The 17509-nt window shown below is 36.8% G+C and overlaps 1 protein-coding gene across 1 annotated transcript; it reads left to right on the top strand.

Annotated features, from left to right (window-relative positions):
• Window positions 1–377: 377 nt before the first annotated feature.
• st7l (suppression of tumorigenicity 7 like) lies at window positions 378–15734 on the top strand. The gene is given in 16 exon segments (XM_084127692.1): window positions 378–552; window positions 3527–3609; window positions 3703–3862; window positions 3956–4010; window positions 4110–4225; window positions 4328–4406; window positions 7301–7389; window positions 7392–7474; window positions 7476–7571; window positions 8564–8678; window positions 8771–8843; window positions 8985–9087; window positions 11348–11498; window positions 11651–11743; window positions 11894–12033; window positions 15536–15734. Coding segments are annotated over 16 exon segments (1701 nt in total). The 5' UTR covers window positions 378–383; the 3' UTR covers window positions 15632–15734.
• The last annotated feature ends 1775 nt before the right edge of the window (window positions 15735–17509 follow it).

Here is a 17509-nt window from a genome sequence, read left to right on the forward strand (position 1 = left end):
TTCAACCTTTTCCCCCCCTAACATATAACACCGTGTCGTTCAAGTATGCCAAATACTGAATTTGAATCTATTAATAAGGCTTACAAATGTATAAAATGTGGGCATTGTTTTGAGAGTACTGCTAAACTACTAATAGTACGTTAACATGCTCTTCTTAACACATCCCATGTCACTATTCACTTAAAAAGTGATAAAAACAGTATATACTGCGCGTTAAGCTAGCATCCATTATGTACTTAATAAGTACTACTTATATTAAGTTTTACATCAACAGTGGGTATAAAACAGTCAACAGGAGCTGCGCCATCTGGTGGAGAGCATCGCCACAGCGCTCTCTCCTCCAGTATCCCACAATTCTAATGTTTACGGCTCGTCGGTGAAAGATGGCGGACAGCAGTGGCAGTAATCCTCAATCACCCGGTTTCACGGAGAAATTAAAATCGTGGCTCTGCTGGTCGTGGACGTACATATGTGCGCTTTGGTTCGCCATGGTCTTGACGATGGTTTACGTGCTGAGGAGCCCTCTGAAGCTGCAGGAGACCGTCAACGCAGGTGTGTGTGTTTATGATCAGCTGTGTGCATGTTTACAGCTCAACACAGGGTACCTTTCTGTTCACTGAAGGAGAAGTTCACACAAATATGAACATTCAACCGTTATTTCTCTCATCCCCACGCAAACCCATACGGATTTCTATTTCTGTGCAATATAAAAGCAGGAATTTTGAAGTCAGTGCTGGTCGGTGTTTTCCATGCAATGTCAATGAATGGTGACTGAAGATGTCAAGCGTCCAAAAGCACTAAAAATGACCATTAAGTATTATAACCAATATGATTCGTGCATAATTATAATTTATTTGAAGTCGTACTGTAGCACTGTGAGAGAAACAGACCTGGATTTAAGTCAGTGTTGTGATAAGAACTTTAGTTAAAAGCAGCTGTCAAATGCAAGTCTAAAAGGTGTTTTGTACGTTAATGTCAGTCTGACACAAAGTATATGCCATCATCTCAGTTTCAAATGGTATTAGCTAAAGACTTAAATAAAATGCCATTATAATTTTCACATTTTGTTATGCATATTAATATACATTTTTGCACAGTAGGCTACAGTGTGCATGTGATGTTTTGACTAATAGCAATATTCAGAGGAGGGATTTGTCAACACTAACATGACATAATAAACAGAATGTAAATATTTTTATGCAAGATATGGGTTAGATATAATCTTTTCTTTTTTTTGTACTAAAAAAAGTTGTACGCAAATAATCAAGTCATTTGTGGCCATGTATTATGAGTTGTGTTCGTAGATTTATTATAGATTTATAATCAACTAAACAAAAATATTTCTGTTTACTATGACTTTAAGTGTTTCATTTAAGATCATAGAATTTATAAACAGAGGTTGACTTCATGTAAGTCTAGAAAATTATGTATGTTTTATACATTAATGTCAGTCTGACATCAGCTAAGGGTTTAAATAAAGTCCTAAAGTCCGCTCATAATTCTTTATTTAGAAATGTTGCTATTGGTATGAATATCTACATATACTAGTGCTGTCAAAAAAAAAATTGATTAATCATGATTAATCGCATCTTTAACATAAAAGTTACACTTTTTAATGTTACATTTTGTATATTTAGTACAAAAATACAAAATGTGACATTAAAAAGTGTATAAATCACTCGTTTTTATACAGGTAAAGTTACAGCGGGACGACCAAATTTATCTTGCCTCCCCTGAGCCCATAAAACAGACCCTCTAAAGCGTGCGGTGGGTTTGGTGGGGGGTAATTGAGAATGAATGGGGGAAAGTCACGTTAGAGGAGGCAATGCCTCCATCACGCTATGATTGGATATGATTGATACAGCTTTCCTGTAGCTCAAACAGTAGAGCGTTGGCGCATGCAACACCAAGGTCATGGGTTCGATTCCCAGGGAAAGTAAGAACTGTAAAGAATGTAAATATGTACTTTGAAATGCAATGTAAGTTGCTTTGGATAAAAGTGTCTGCCAAGAGTCTGAAACATTGGTTCACATGATAAATCCCGCCTCTTGCTTTTGTGCACGTTCCGTGTCTGCGAATAATATATATATATATATATATATATATATATTAGTGCTGCCAACGTTAACGCGTTAACACATGCGATAAAATGTTTGACACACAGAAAGACCTTCTTTTCCTTCTTTTGTCCCAAAGTCTGCTTGCCATGATCCATAATGTTTGAACGAAACAACAACACCGTGAGCGTGCCGCTAAACATTACATGGTTGTCCACGTCTGTTGCCATGGTTACTATGGCAGTACTAGCAGAAACCAGGGATAACACGGATATTACGTCATTGACAGGCGACAAGTGAACAGGGACGGGCACTATTTAAAATTGTGAATTTCTCTGAATTTACAAATTCTTGGAAACATTTAGGAAAATGTAAGTACATGATTGAAAGATTTTTTTGGATATTTTGATACAAAATTCTTACATATTGTCCCTTTAATGAGTTAAATAAAGTCTTAAATTAACATAAAGAGTTGTGAGAGAATGAGACACGTGTGAGATCTGCATCATTGTCAGCAGCTGCTGCTCTTAAAGTGACAGCAGCCACTAATGCTGTCTGACATTAATGTTAATCAAAGAACAAAGGTAACTGAGAAAATTACTTACTGCTCTTGACTAAAGAACTTTTCTAGCTTTAATAAGGATTAATCTATATTTAATTTATAATTGATGCAGTGCAGACTTTGATAACTTTATTCAGTTTCTGTATATTTCACAGGGCACAGGTAAATATGACATGTATTACGGGTTTATGTGAGGAGTGTTTTAAGTTGTTATATTTTTTGAAGCCTAATAAAAAATTAAAAAAATGTATAGCTTTTAAGTACACTGTAATTTTGAATGGCTATAATTAATGAATTATAATTTGAATAAATGAATTAATTTTCATGGAGACATCAGTAGCTGTATTAGTATCAGTGGTACTGGCCTTCATTCATAAAAAGATGCCATTAAACAAGTATTTAAAATATACTGTCTTTGTTGTTTCTACGTTAATTTGGAAATTAACTGTGAAATTATTACATTACAAAATATATAAAAAATGTACAATGAAAATGTGTGCGATTAATCGTGATTAATCACAGAAAAAAGTGTGATTAATTAGTAAATTTTTTAATCGATTGACAATATATATATATATATATATATATATATATATATATATATATACACACACACACACATTATTTTAATGTATACATGTTTCTATATTTCAATAGTGCAATGTTAATGTGATGTTTGAGTAGAAGCATTATTTAGCGGTTTATTTTAATATTAATTTAACATTTAATAATTTTATAACCATCATTTTATGCAAGATACTTTTTGAATACTTTTTTCTATGTTTTAAAGTTGTAAGCAAATAAGTCATTTGTGGCCATGTTTTATAAGTTGTGTTGGTACATGTATAATAAAAAGTTGTTATATAAAACAATCATAATTTCTGTTTCATGTGTAATTCATCCACAGCCTCTGTGTTTTTAAACACTCTTACGCCTAAATTCTACGTTGCGCTCACGGGAACCTCCTCGCTCATCTCGGGCCTTATATTGGTGAGTCTTTTACCTATTGGTTGTAAACTAATTATGCTAGATAACAAACTTCAGTTTCAAAGTTTTGTGAACACTCGCTCGTTTGTCCTACAGATATTCGAGTGGTGGTACTTCAGAAAGTACGGCACTTCGTTCATCGAGCAGGTTTCGGTCAGCCACTTGCGCCCTCTACTGGGAGGAGTGGAGAACAGCAGCTCCGCGGGACTCTTCTCTTCAGTCAACGGCGATACAGAGCAGAGAAGCAACGTTGCAGGTTTTATTTTAAGTTATTAGCTACTGGTTATCTTTCCAAACATTTCAAAGGAAATGTAGTAATGTTTGAGCTATTGTGTTATTTTTCTTTAAGAATGTAAAGTGTGGAGGAACCCACTGAACTTATTCAGAGGTGCAGAGTACAGCAGGTATATTTCTTAAATGCTGTCAGTTAATTGCCTTAAATTATGAGCTTTTAAATAAATGACTGAATTCCAAACATTATATTCATGATCCTTCCATTCCAGGTACACTTGGGTGACGGGTAAAGAGCCCCTGACATATTACGACATGAACTTATCAGCACAAGATCATCAGACCTTCTTCTTGGGAGACACTCAGCAGCTTAGACCAGAAGACTCTGGTTAGTCTCACGCTCTTCTACTTAAAAAAATAAATAAATAGTGCCTCGATTTAATCAGAACTGCCGTTTAATCATGGCTGTTATATGTTGTTTGTTGCGCAGTAATGCAGAAGGCCTGGAGGGAGAGGAACCCGCAGGCACGTATTCGAGCAGCTTACCAGGCAATTGAAATGAACCGCGAGTGAGTTGAATTCAATTTAACATCTTCGGACGTGACTCATCCAGTCAGATTTTAGAGCTGGAATGGGATATATTATAAAGAGCAATAAAAATACATGAACTAGGGATGCACAATATGTTGGTACCATTTTGATCATTCCTCTTTGATTTTATTGTATTGGTAAGTATTTTGATATTTAATGCTCATTTTCTTTGTTACTTAAAGCTAATCTTTAATAATAATTTAATAACACTGTTAAAAGTGATCTTTAGCAAATATCTAAATGAATACTCATTTTTCATACTGTGCATTATAGCGTGTCTTAAATTCACTTTTATTTAAATGTAAAAATTATACATTTATTTAGTATATGTATATATAAATTATATGGAATTTTAATGTAAGCCATGTACACTGGTGGTCAAAAGTTTGTAATAATTAAGGTTAATGTTTTTGAAATTTAAATTCATTTATTTGATTAAAAAAAAAAATACAGTAAAAACAGTAGTATTGTGAAATATTATTACCTGGTAGAAGTTCCCCTATGCACCTGCCGCTTAATACATCCGGGTTGATTTGACAGATGCCAGATCTTCTAATCGTGATAACTGATATTTGGCTAATTTGGTTCTTCAAACAAATTTGTGGATTTGATATCTGATTAAAATTATTTTTAATAAATCGGATTAAAATATCCGGATTAAGTTGTCTGAGATCACTGCGCGTTCTTGTGTTCATTGGAAAGGACAGATATATCAACACTCGAAACCATGATCAGCAATGCAGCGATTGGCTGGCGGCAAGACAGCAACGTAATGACATCATATTAAAATTTCTGGACCTTTATAAGGAAACTAGTTTGCTACATGATTCCCCATTATTTCCATTTTATTTCAGTGTTGTAATTAGCAATTCATTTAATTTTACCTGTGAATCAGATTTGTTAAGTAACATCATTTATTAACTAATTCTAATGGCACAGCAGAAGTTATCTTCAACTCCTGCGCTGCATCAAACCACTAACATAATAGCTGCAAATTAATGCATGGCTTATGTGTGTAAGACTCCAATAAAATTCTTATCTAATTATTCCCTCTCGAATAAATCTCGCAGTGAGTAAAACTGTCTGTATATTATGATAGACTACACCACGTTATAATATTATTTTCAAATTAAATTTTATTATTATTTTATTATAAGAGCCTCACTGAGTCAGAAGACTTCTCGCCCCCTATGAACACTATCAGTTTGGAATAAAGGTCTCTAGTTTTCCACTAACCTGCTGCGCAGCAATAACCAGACAGACTCCAGACAAAGCCTCAAAGACTAATGAATATGCTTTAATCACGGAGGATCTCTGACTAATTTCACAGAGAATCCCCCTTGACAAAACGAGTACAACAGTTTAGTATATAGAAAAAGTGCATAACAAAGGTGACATGATCCATTGCATAATTTTTCTCTAATATGATTGGTTCTTGATATGTATAATTCTCTGTTACTAGGTAAAAGCAAATTTGGATTCCTTTACTTCAGCTTGTTGCTAGGGTCATGAGGTTAAATATATAATATTTAGTCTAGTTTTGTTTCCTCTTTTGTTGTATTCAGACCAGAGGTGGACAGTAACAAAGTACATTTACTTGAGTACTGTACTTAAGTACACTTTTTGAGTATCTGTACTTTACTTGAGTATTATTTTTTCTGGAAACTTTTTACTTTAACTTCACTACATTTGAAAGGCAAATATCGTACTTTTTACTCCACTACAATCCTGTCAAGGTCCTTGAGTAGAAAGTAACATCAGTCAGTGGATGATTTTGGTTGCGGGGGTTGCATTTTGGTTGGAAATGAAAGTCGGGTTGACGTCAGAACCCTGCATCTGATTGACATCAGAACCCGACGTCAGATTGACGTTGGATATTGATTGAAAATAAAAGTCGGGTTGACGTCAGAACCCGACTGATGTTGGTTTCTGACGTCGACCCGATTTTCATTTTCAACCATAATACAACGTCTGTCCAACGTTGGAGATCAACGTCAATCTGACATTGGATTCTGACATAAACCTGATTTTCATTTTCAACGTTGGGTTTGGTCTTCTAAATGCGACTTTTGTCCCTTTTTTGGAGCACACTAGCTCATAGATAACAGTAAGGCTAACATATTCATACTAAAAGCCAAAAAACTTTAAATAGGGCACTATTTGAGGGAACAGCCATTTGGGTGTCCGAAACCATTGTGGACGTTATTGAGTGCACTTATTCAATCTCACATTCAATCCCACTACTGGAACTGTGTTCTAGAAATAAATGTGATATTGATATGAGGGTAGGCAGGCAGGCGTAGATTCAGAGGCATACGGTACTTTAAGTATTACATACAACAATGCAACAATAATAAAACAATGCATTGACATTTACTTTTTACTTTTGATACTTAAGTATTTTTAAAAACGAGTACTTCTGTACTTTTACTTAAGTAAAAATAGGTCTTTACAACTTTTACTTGTAATGGAGTAATATTTGACCAGTAGTATCTATACTTTTACTCAAGTAAGGAAGTTGTGTACTTCGTCCACCTCTGATTCAGACACACATTCAGTGTTGGGAATATTTCGTTTTCAAAAGCATATAAATGTTAATGTTATGATTAATTAAAAATTTCCTTCATATACATTTTAAAATAACTGAATTCTATGTGAATATATTTTAAAATGTAATTCATTCCTGTGATGGTAGTGATGAATTTTCAGCATCATTACTTCAGTCTTCAGCGTCACATGATCCTTCTAATATGGTAAAAGAATTTCTGACACTGAAAAGCCAGTAATTACTTCCATGTTACAGTTCATACACAGGCAGTCAAAAATTTGTGAACATGATGTTTCCTTTTTCTAACTCTCCTTTTCATTGCAGATGTGCTGCAGCATATGTGCTCCTTGCCGAGGAGGAAGCCACAACCATCACAGAAGCTGAACGGCTATTCAAACAAGCCCTTAAAAGTGGTATGAGACTTTCACACTGTCACACATATGCACTCAGCATACAGTAACTCACGCTGTTGTTTTCTACCGTTGCGCTCACAGCCGGTAAAGACACCAATCTTGTGGTCTACATCAAGCGCAGACTGGCCATGTGTGCTAGAAAACTGGGTCGCATCAAAGAAGCTGTAAAGATGATGAGAGATGTGAGTGAAGCAATATAACACAAATAATGTTTATGATTATTCTAGTGCAAAGTCTTGCCCCATAGATTATTATAGTAAGTGCTTTACTGTAAATTTGATTCTGTTTGTTTTTGACCTGAGGGATGAAAATGTAAAATTATTGTATAATTATTTTTATTCATTTCATTCTTTATGTCTAATGCCTGCTATAGACTCTGTGATTTCGGCAATCCTATAAGATCATTACAAATCACACCGTACGACATGGATCTAATAAACTTTGGTACGACAAATATATAGACTGTACAATGATGACACCTATTGAATCGTAGGCTACGACGCCTACGGTCTAGAAATGAGCAATTGGGTTTTTTATGTGCGCTGAAAAAAAGAGGAGGAAGCGAAAGAGAACAATATGGCAAGGGAAAAGATTGCAATTTGGCATGCCAATCTTACAAATTGAGCTTTAGGTAAGTAGTTTTAGTTTTAGCGCCATGTCATGTTAATCAATACTCCGTTTTATGTTGCTTTTTTTATTGGCTAGTCAGTAGACGTAGGTTGTAGCAGCAAACACACTATGAGATGATCATGCTAAATTTCTGACACTGTCAGAAAATGATCCCAGGCTATCTTTGGTCTCAAGACCGTGACAAAGATCGTCTTTGAACCTCTCTTACTGTACGACGTGCCACCGTTTAGGAGCCACGACCACAGAAATCTCACAGAAGAGAAACCACAGAATTGCTCATCTTTCATCTTGGACACCCCAAAATCGTACAATGTGTACCGGGCATAAAATATTGATGTTATAGTTATAAGTTATCCATGTAACTCTAGAATATATTCTGTTATCATCAGAGAGAAATTTATGCTTAAAATACTTTTTTATGAATGTATTAGAACTTAGCCTTTACTTGAAATGTCTACTCGTATCACTCGTAAGGACTTTTATTTTATTTTGTAAGTGGCATCTCATACTTCAATTATACTCTGTTTCCTGTTTCCCTGGACAGTTAATGAAAGAATTTCCTTTACTGGGAATGTTAAACATTCACGAGAACCTTCTAGAAGCGTTATTAGAGCTGCAGGCCTACGCAGATGTACAAGCAGTCCTCGCAAAATATGATGGTGAGCTCATTCAACTGTCATATTACTGTACTCTTCAAACTGGACCAGAAAGTGATCTTAACTATCTAACTATCTAATGTTTCCTCCTCCAGATATCAGCTTGCCAAAATCAGCTACTATATGCTACACATCTGCCTTACTGAAAGCCAGAGCGGTGTCAGATAAGTAAGTCTTCAGCATGCTGGAAAGTATGAAATGATGCAAACATCGTCTGTTATGTCTAATAATGAATAGCCATATCAACGCATAGGTAATGTTTATGGATGATAGTTTGCTGAATGAATCTGTATGTGTGTCGTATGGCAGGTTTTCACCTGAGGCAGCGTCTAGACGAGGTCTCAGCACAGCAGAGATGAATGCAGTGGAGGCCATACACAGAGCTGTGGAGTTCAACCCACATGTACCAAAGGTTCGAAAGATATATATTTAGATTTGCTTACCTCTAATTAAAAACAAAAAAGGGCCATATTATAGTTTATATTGCAAATATTGAAGTTACTGGGCCACACATCGGCCTTCTCACTGATATTCATGAGTGCAGGCATATTGTCATGGCCAGAAGGTGATGCTGTTGTAGTATTTACAGTGAAGCACATTGTAATCCTCTGCACTAAACTGAAACTTTTCTAACACGCATTGTTCACAGTTTTAACATTCAACATAATTGCAGGTGAGGTTGTCGAGCCAAGGCTGCCAAACATAGATTTCCGTAAGCTGTGTTTAGGGTGAAAGTTATATCACCTTTGATTTTTCTTTTTGCCCTTTAAAGATGTTTTGACCCCCATCATCTGTTTCTTTCTTTGTACCTGGCTTCAACTTGCCGCTTTCCAAAACACTAGATCCGACTTCAAAGTACACAACCTCTTCACACCCAAACACACAGTCTCAGACGAAAGGGTATTGTGCACCACAGACATGCTGTATCAGACTACAAAGAGCACCTGTTTGAGATGTGCAGCAAATATAAACACACACACACACACACACACACACACACACACACACACACATACACATACAGCTGGTATTTCAAATGCCAAATCTGGCAAAAATGAGCTAGAATTCAGGCAATGCAGTAATGTTTTACACTGTTACATAACCAATAAGGTACAAGAGACCATGACTGTATTTACAATAAATTAATGAAAAATGGTCCTTCATATCTTTATTATGTAGGTACAGCTTCATAAAAGCAAAAAGGCACTTAATGACATGCTGAATGTCATGATCTTTTGTACTTTATTGCTTTATGCGATTATTAAAATTATACGATTTTCTGGGAAAATATTTACTTTTCATAAAGTTGACAACATACACTATCATTGAAAATGTTGGGGTAGGTAAGATTTTTAAAAGTTTTTGAAATAAGTCTCTTATGCTCACCAAGGCTACATTTTATTTGATAAAAACAGTACTATTATGAAATATTATTACAATTTTAAAAATAGCTTTTCTATTTTAATAAATTATAAAATTATTATTTTAATTCATTCCTGTGATGCAAAGCTGAATTTTCAGCATAATTACTCCAGTCTTCAGTGTCACATGATCCTTCAGAAATCATTCTAATATGCTGATTGTGCTACTTAATGTTTTGTCAAAATTCAGATTTTTGTGAGGATTCTTTGATGAATAGAAAGTGTTATATGTCACTGTTGATCAATTTAATGTGTCCTTGCTGAATAAAATTATTCATTTCTTTCAAAATAAACATTTGCCCTTTGAACTTTTGAACAGCAGTTTATGTTTCTGACTATTACAGTGGGCAAAAGTGGTACTATTATTATAATTTATAAAAAATTAGGCAGTTTAATTTGTTAAATGCATTCAGTTATTGTTAAACACATTTAATTTATATCTAACACATTAACCGACATCCCAGAAATGTGCAAAATATAATCCATGATGTCATCCATCACTGGACACCCGCACCTCCCCTTTGCATGGCATCTCCAAGACCACTGTAGTGTGATGTCATCGCTCAGGGTCCGTACGGTCAAGTGAAAAAAGATACGAGACAGAGGCTTATGGGAGTTCAGCAGGGGCTTAAGAGGAACATCCACATGAAAGAGACCCATCACTGACACTTGATCCGCCATAAAAGACCGTGTTTGTGTGTGTGCATGTTGCGTAGGACAGCTGCCTGTCAAATGTCAGCATGATCATAAAGCTAAATTACCCATGTCTACGAAGCACATGTTTGTGTACATTCTGACACATCCACTGCGGTGATTTTACAGAAAGATATGTTGGGATATTTGTTTAAAATGCAGAAGGTGCGCTTGACACATTGTAGAGAATCAGCCGAATCGAGTTGTAATGTACAATAATCACAGCCAGGGGCATTTGGGAAGGTTATCCTCTGGATAATACCATTTAATCCTGCTGTATTGCCCTCTACAACACTCACCCTGGGGCCCGGAGCCGGGGACTGACTGCTCTCTCACACACATACAAACCACCAGCATGTTATTTCTGTCAAAACTCTTTATCATTGAAGCTTGTTTTATTAGATTGAGCTGAACTCGCCATGAAATTAGCTATACAATAAATAATACATTTTTTGTTGTTGTTGATGTTCATTTCACTAATGAGAGTGGCTTTTTGCTTTATGGTAATCAGAATTGGGGTAAATGTGTTTATTGTCCTTTCCTTGTGTCTCGTTGCAGTATTTATTAGAGATGAAGAGTCTGATTTTGCCACCTGAGCATATTTTGAAGAGGGGAGACAGTGAGGCGGTGGCGTATGCTTTCTTTCACCTGCAGCACTGGAAGCGGGCAGAGGGGGCGCTCAACCTGCTACACTGTACCTGGGAAGGCAGTGCGTACAGTGCACATCTTTTCTTTTTCACACACCGTCACATTCTTGTATAATAGATGATTACCATTCTCATTTACCATGAAGCTGTTTACTGTAAAACAAAACGTAAACGATCTCACCTGATGTCGGTCAACCTCTTTTGGCTCTCGTAGCTTTCCGGATTATTCCGTACCCTCTGGAGAAGGGTCATCTCTTCTATCCTTACCCAGGATGCACAGAGACCGCAGACAGAGAGCTTCTGCCTTGTAAGTCTACACTCTGTTAATACCTGCATTTATATACAAATAGTAACTGTTAGCACAAGCATAGAGTGTGGAAATTATGAACAATAATGGGAAAATCGAGTATTTGTAGACATGTTTTAAGGATATGCAATTTTTCTGTCTGTCTTCCAGCGTTTCACGAGGTCTCAGTGTACCCAAAGAAGGAGCTTCCTTTCTTCATCCTCTTCACAGCGGGCCTTTGCTCCTTCTGTGCCATGTTGGCCATGCTCACACACCAGTTTCCAGAGCTCATGGGGGTCTTCGTCAAAGCTGTGAGTATCTGCACGCCTCAACAAACCCAAAAGTGTTTTGTTTTTGCCTTTACTTTCGTCCCTCTTTGCCCTTTATTATTTATTTATTTATTTTTTTGTTTAGAAGAGAAAGACACAATCACTGAACTTCCAAGATAAACATTTCATTGTGTTGCAATATAAGAATGAAGTCTCTGTCAATGGCACTCTAGACGGTATAAACCACGGCTCCTTATGAGACCAATTACTGTCTGTGATGTTCTATTAGTGGCAAAAATGACGTCACTGCGTTTGGGCGGTGTTGAGCACGCGAGACCCCATTTCGCGTGGCGGTGTGCACGTCGCGTTTTTGTAACTTTGCGCGTGGCTCCGCTTTCGAAGATGCACGACTTCGAGGCGACTGTGTCCGAGCAGGTGCATCTGTATATACGTATATAAATATATATATATATTTGTTGGACAACTGAAACACCTGGTTTTAGATCACAATCATTTATTAGTTTGGAGTAAGGCCTCCTTTTATGTTCAATGCAACATCAATTCATCTTGGCACTGGCACGAGTGACCAAAGTTTTGGATATAGCAGCCCATGAATATTGACTCTGTGGATCTCCTGATGAGCAGTTTTGGTGGAAACAGGAGAGTCGAGGTGCACTTTTAATTCTGCAGTGAGTTGGGCAGATGTGGTTTTATGCTTTTTAGATACAATCCAGGTTAGTACCTGGACATTACTTTCAGACAGCTTCCTCTTTCTTCGACAGTTACTCCTGTTGGATGTGGGCGTCCTACGTGGTGGTATGCCGACATTATTCTGGAGACCATAGCTCTCGATACACCACAAAGACTTACTGTCTTGGTCACGGATGAGCCAGCGAGACGTGCACCAACAATTTGTCCTCTTTTGAGCTCTGATATGTCTCCCATTATGCCGTGTGGTTTGCAATATTTTATGTACAGCTGTGCTCTTGCTCAGCTAATTCAACCTTCACACTCACACTTACTGATGGAATGTAAAATCAGTGAAGATCGGCAACCAGGCCGCACATATCTAGGCATGAAACCTCCAACACTATATTGGCCAGTGTTTCATTTTCATTATCCAACCCCTGTATATCCACAATACTTCAATCAAGAGCTTATGTACGGTCCTCAGCTTCAAGCAAGTCAATGAAATAGGGTGGAAAATGGATAAGATAAATTAAGGAGCATAAGTGAAGACGAGCATGCGTTTAAATTGTTTGTATCGCCATCCCTTAAGTCCTTCCAATGGCCAGGATGTGCATTTCGTGGCGGTGCATTCTTCTCTTATCATTGTTTACATTCATCTGTGGTAATTAATAGCGAGTGATTGATTTCAGAACACACTTGAGTTGTTGCGCTAGGCCTCACCTCCGAGATGCATTCAAATTCGCTCTAGTTTCCGTTATACTCCCTTATTTGCCCACGCGCACACATGCATGCTTTGTTCCCCGTCCACTCCAAACATCTTGTTCTCCTTGGGGAACATTACCCTAATTTTTAATTGCAATAAATTCCTGAATGTGACGACATGCAGCCTCAATGGCCTTTCTCTTTTTATCAACCTCGTTTTTCATCTTACAACACATATTTACGTTAGCACTATCTATTTCCTGGATCTGCGTTAAAATGGATGATACCCCTCCAGCTTCCACTCGGCCCAGTTTTCCTCCCTATCCGACGCGCGGCCCCAGGCTTCCTTTCCCATATTCCGTCATAAACATCTGTTCATCCGTGAAATGTATCGCTTCATAAACACATTAGGGGCTTGTTTATGGTGGATAGAACTGTGGAGGTTTCAGTGTTTTTCAAAGGAAAAACTTTACAGTCTTAAAGTTGGTTGCCATCCAGAGATTCTTTTTTTTTTCTTTTTTTTTTCTCTTGTTTGTGTCTGTCTGGACCTCCATGTAGTATCCCAGAGGGATAAACTCCATCATACTTACATCTAGCACTTCAGGCACTTTAAAGGCAACTTTCTGACAGCTTGTGGCTCAGACACTCAGATAGTCCATGAATGAGGCTGACAACACAAGAAACGTGTGCAAAAGCACTACTACTTTTTTAGTTTCAGGTTGTACAGGTGTTTCTCATGGACCTCTTGTCTCATGTCAATATCATTTCACATCGGCCATGATCAAATTTCAGTTTAGGGCTAAAATTAGTAGTTGACCGCTAGGGGTGGGAGAAAAAATCGATCCATCGATGCATCGCGATTCTCTCTCCAACGATTCTGGATCGATTCTGAGAATTTCAGAATTGATTCTGAGCTTAGTTTTTAACCAGATATGCGATGACGCTGAGTTTGCTTTAGAAACACCCGTAATCTGCTTTCTTCCAATTCCTCACACACATACATACACCAATCAAACTTTCCGTAAAATAATCTTTCATAAGTTCGGAAAGGTTGAAGCGAATTACAAGGACATTCACAGGCTTCATTGCACAGGATGCGCTGTGAGAGACGCGCGCTTTGTTTGATGTTACGTTACACTTGAAGCGTGCTGTCTCGCCTTTCGGTATTTTCCTTACAAATGCTCTACGAAGTCATCATTTATGTGGTTTGGAATGCAGTGGACTTGTATATTTAAAATATGAACCTGACTAACAGAAGGCTGCTTTCAATTTCAAATGCTGACACGCGCGCTTTGTTTGTGTAGACTGCTCGCGCATGCGGCTGTGCGACTCCGTGTAAGTGGTTTAATATACTTGTGCAAAATTAACGTAAACACAGCCAGTTATGTCTTAAGGGATTGGGGGGAGGAGTAGATAAAGAATCATTCTGGAATTGGATCGGATCGTGAGGTGACTAAAGATTCACACCCCTAACATTTACATACTGTGAATCGTTTTTTTTAATCGAGAATCGATTTTGTACATTTACATATTAAAAAAGTCGCTCTCAGCAGTACGGACGGCTTCAGTATGTTCATTAATAGTATATCGCTGCAAAGGTATTTCCAATGAAAAAAATCTTCACTGTGAGTTTATCTCGGGGCCTTGAATAATGTTCAGTCTCCTGTGCGTTACGTGTACACTAGCAATATTTTGCTGGCTGCAGATCATTTAATGGCCACCGGTGTCGCTAATAACAAATAAAAGTAAATCTGAACATATACAGTTTCTGAATATATAAATGTAAATCTGAATATATACAGACAGATATAGGTCTGAATATATATGTAAATATGAATATAGTTATAGGTCTGAAAAGATAGATACAAATCTAAATATATAGATTTAAATAATGAATATGTAAATGTAGAAAAAGAATGTATTTACACTTTCCATCCAAATATTTGGCACTTTATTGGCATTTATTACATCCATTTGCTTTAGAAATGTCAAAAAAAATTCTTAAATATCTTCGAAATCTTTAAGATGTTTGTGGTTATTAGTCAGTCCTTTGTAAATGCCACGTCACACGTCTTGACTGTTTTCTCTCCTCTCTCTCTCTCTCTCTCTCTCTCTCTCTCTCTCTCTCTCTCCTCTCTCTCTCTCTCTGCAGTTCTTCAGCACCCTCTTTGCACCACTGGGCTTTTTTGCAGACAAGATGGAGAGTTTTATGCCCTCCTGCCTGTGGCATCAACTTGCAAATGTCTGACGTACACCAATTCATACATACTTGCACTCAGAAACACTACTGTACATGTAATATGTGTAAGGTCCCCAACTGTACTGACAATAAAAATGTTTTGGCTCTTTGACACACTTCTCTTTTCTACAGTATTTGTTGTCATCTGACATTATTGTGTACATGTTGACTAAACGCCCGTCTCTCAACCTCTATGCCGTGACTGCCTCTAATCCCGCATAAATATGCCTGGAATGGCCACGGGGCAGGTCGCCACAGTTATATAGTGCTGATGCAATCACTGAGGAAAGAGACTGGCCTTGAATAGATCTTATTCACAGCAGCGCCATCTTTGATTTTGAACTGGAATGAAAGCAAGGCTGTAGGGATAGTCATACATCTCTTCAGTGGGTTGTACTATTATTTAATGTGCTTTTGTAAGGTTCTGCTGACGAAACACTGCAAAAAGATCTATAAAAATCTAAATGTCAGTAGACAAAAGACTCCAGACTACATGAGTTGTGTAAAAATATAAGTGATCTAGGAGCATTTTACAGCGAATGCCGTTGAAAACATGTTAAGTCTATCCCTCACAGCCTCGCTTCATACCTGTCATGACGCTGCTCTGAATACTGAAGATTTGGCAGTAAATCATGTGTCTGTTTTTAGAAGATCTCGCAACACAAAGTTCACATCCACAGCATGAGGGTGAGTTGGTTACACATTTGAAATGGTATGTTCACACAAAACACTATAATAGTCTTTCTTATAGAATGAAGGCTTGAGATTGTATTTAAGATATTAGAAAAAACTGTCGGGGATTGCGTTATGGTCATAAATGTCACTCTGTTTGTGATGATGTGCTGTTCTACAAATGAGGCAGATCTGGGTAATGGTTGATGAATATGTCTTACAAAATATGGTTACACATCTTTACATAAAATGTCAGGCAGAAAATATTTATTAAGATGTACCAACAAAATATTAAATGTTTTATAAACATGGGTGGCAGATTTCAAAACACAAGTATAAGTATATCATTGTACAAAAAAAACATAATAAATTCTGTTTTTATTTAACTTTTCTAACTTTCAAGAGGGTTTTGCAGAGATATGCAAAATCATATTTAAATGTAACAATATTTTATGCAAAAATTATAGTATTTGGATTCCAAAATACTGTTTTTACTAACGTTTTCTTTCTGTTGTTGTGGTTCAACCAAAAATGATAAACTTTTATAAACATTATTCTATGGCTACCCATATTCTTCAAAATTTCTTCTTTTGTGCTCAGCAGAAGAAAAAACAGCTTGAGGGTGGGTAAATGATGACGGATTTTTCATTTTTGGGTGAACTATCCCTTTAATAAAGGTAGATTTATTGGCGGGCTTTTAGAAATTACGTCCCAAGCAGAGCCAGAGGCTAATGAATGGCGCACGCGGGAGGCAACGCAGTAAAACATCCCCATGAAATAAATACCATTATCTAATTTGTACACGCAAGGTGCTAAATTTGTCTTATATTCACCTTATTTTTAACGTAAGAGCAGGCGTGGGCGTTTTTAACTAGAACAAACTTGAATGTGTTCACAAACTTCCGGTTTGAGCCGAGTCCAGTTATTTTAACGTTACCTGTACAAAAACAGTTCGTTGTGCTGCTGATGTTGCAAACTGGTACTTTTTATAATATTATTTTAATTATCTTAATCATAAAGACACTGTTTTGTAGAGAAAATAGTTGTATCTTTTATTGTACCTATAAATTCTTCTGTTATTCTAGTTATTAATTTAGCAGCTAATGAATAGCAAGGTCTCTCGCATTTACAGGAAATAGTTTATCCATACGTTTTTTCCAGTGTTGAAAAGAGTTTTTTTCTCTCTCAGTGGATGCATAAGATTTCCTGACAAAA

This window comes from Abramis brama (genome assembly GCF_963993115.1).
Source record: "Abramis brama genome assembly, chromosome: 11".
NCBI classification, from domain to species: Eukaryota; Metazoa; Chordata; class Actinopteri; order Cypriniformes; family Leuciscidae; genus Abramis; species Abramis brama.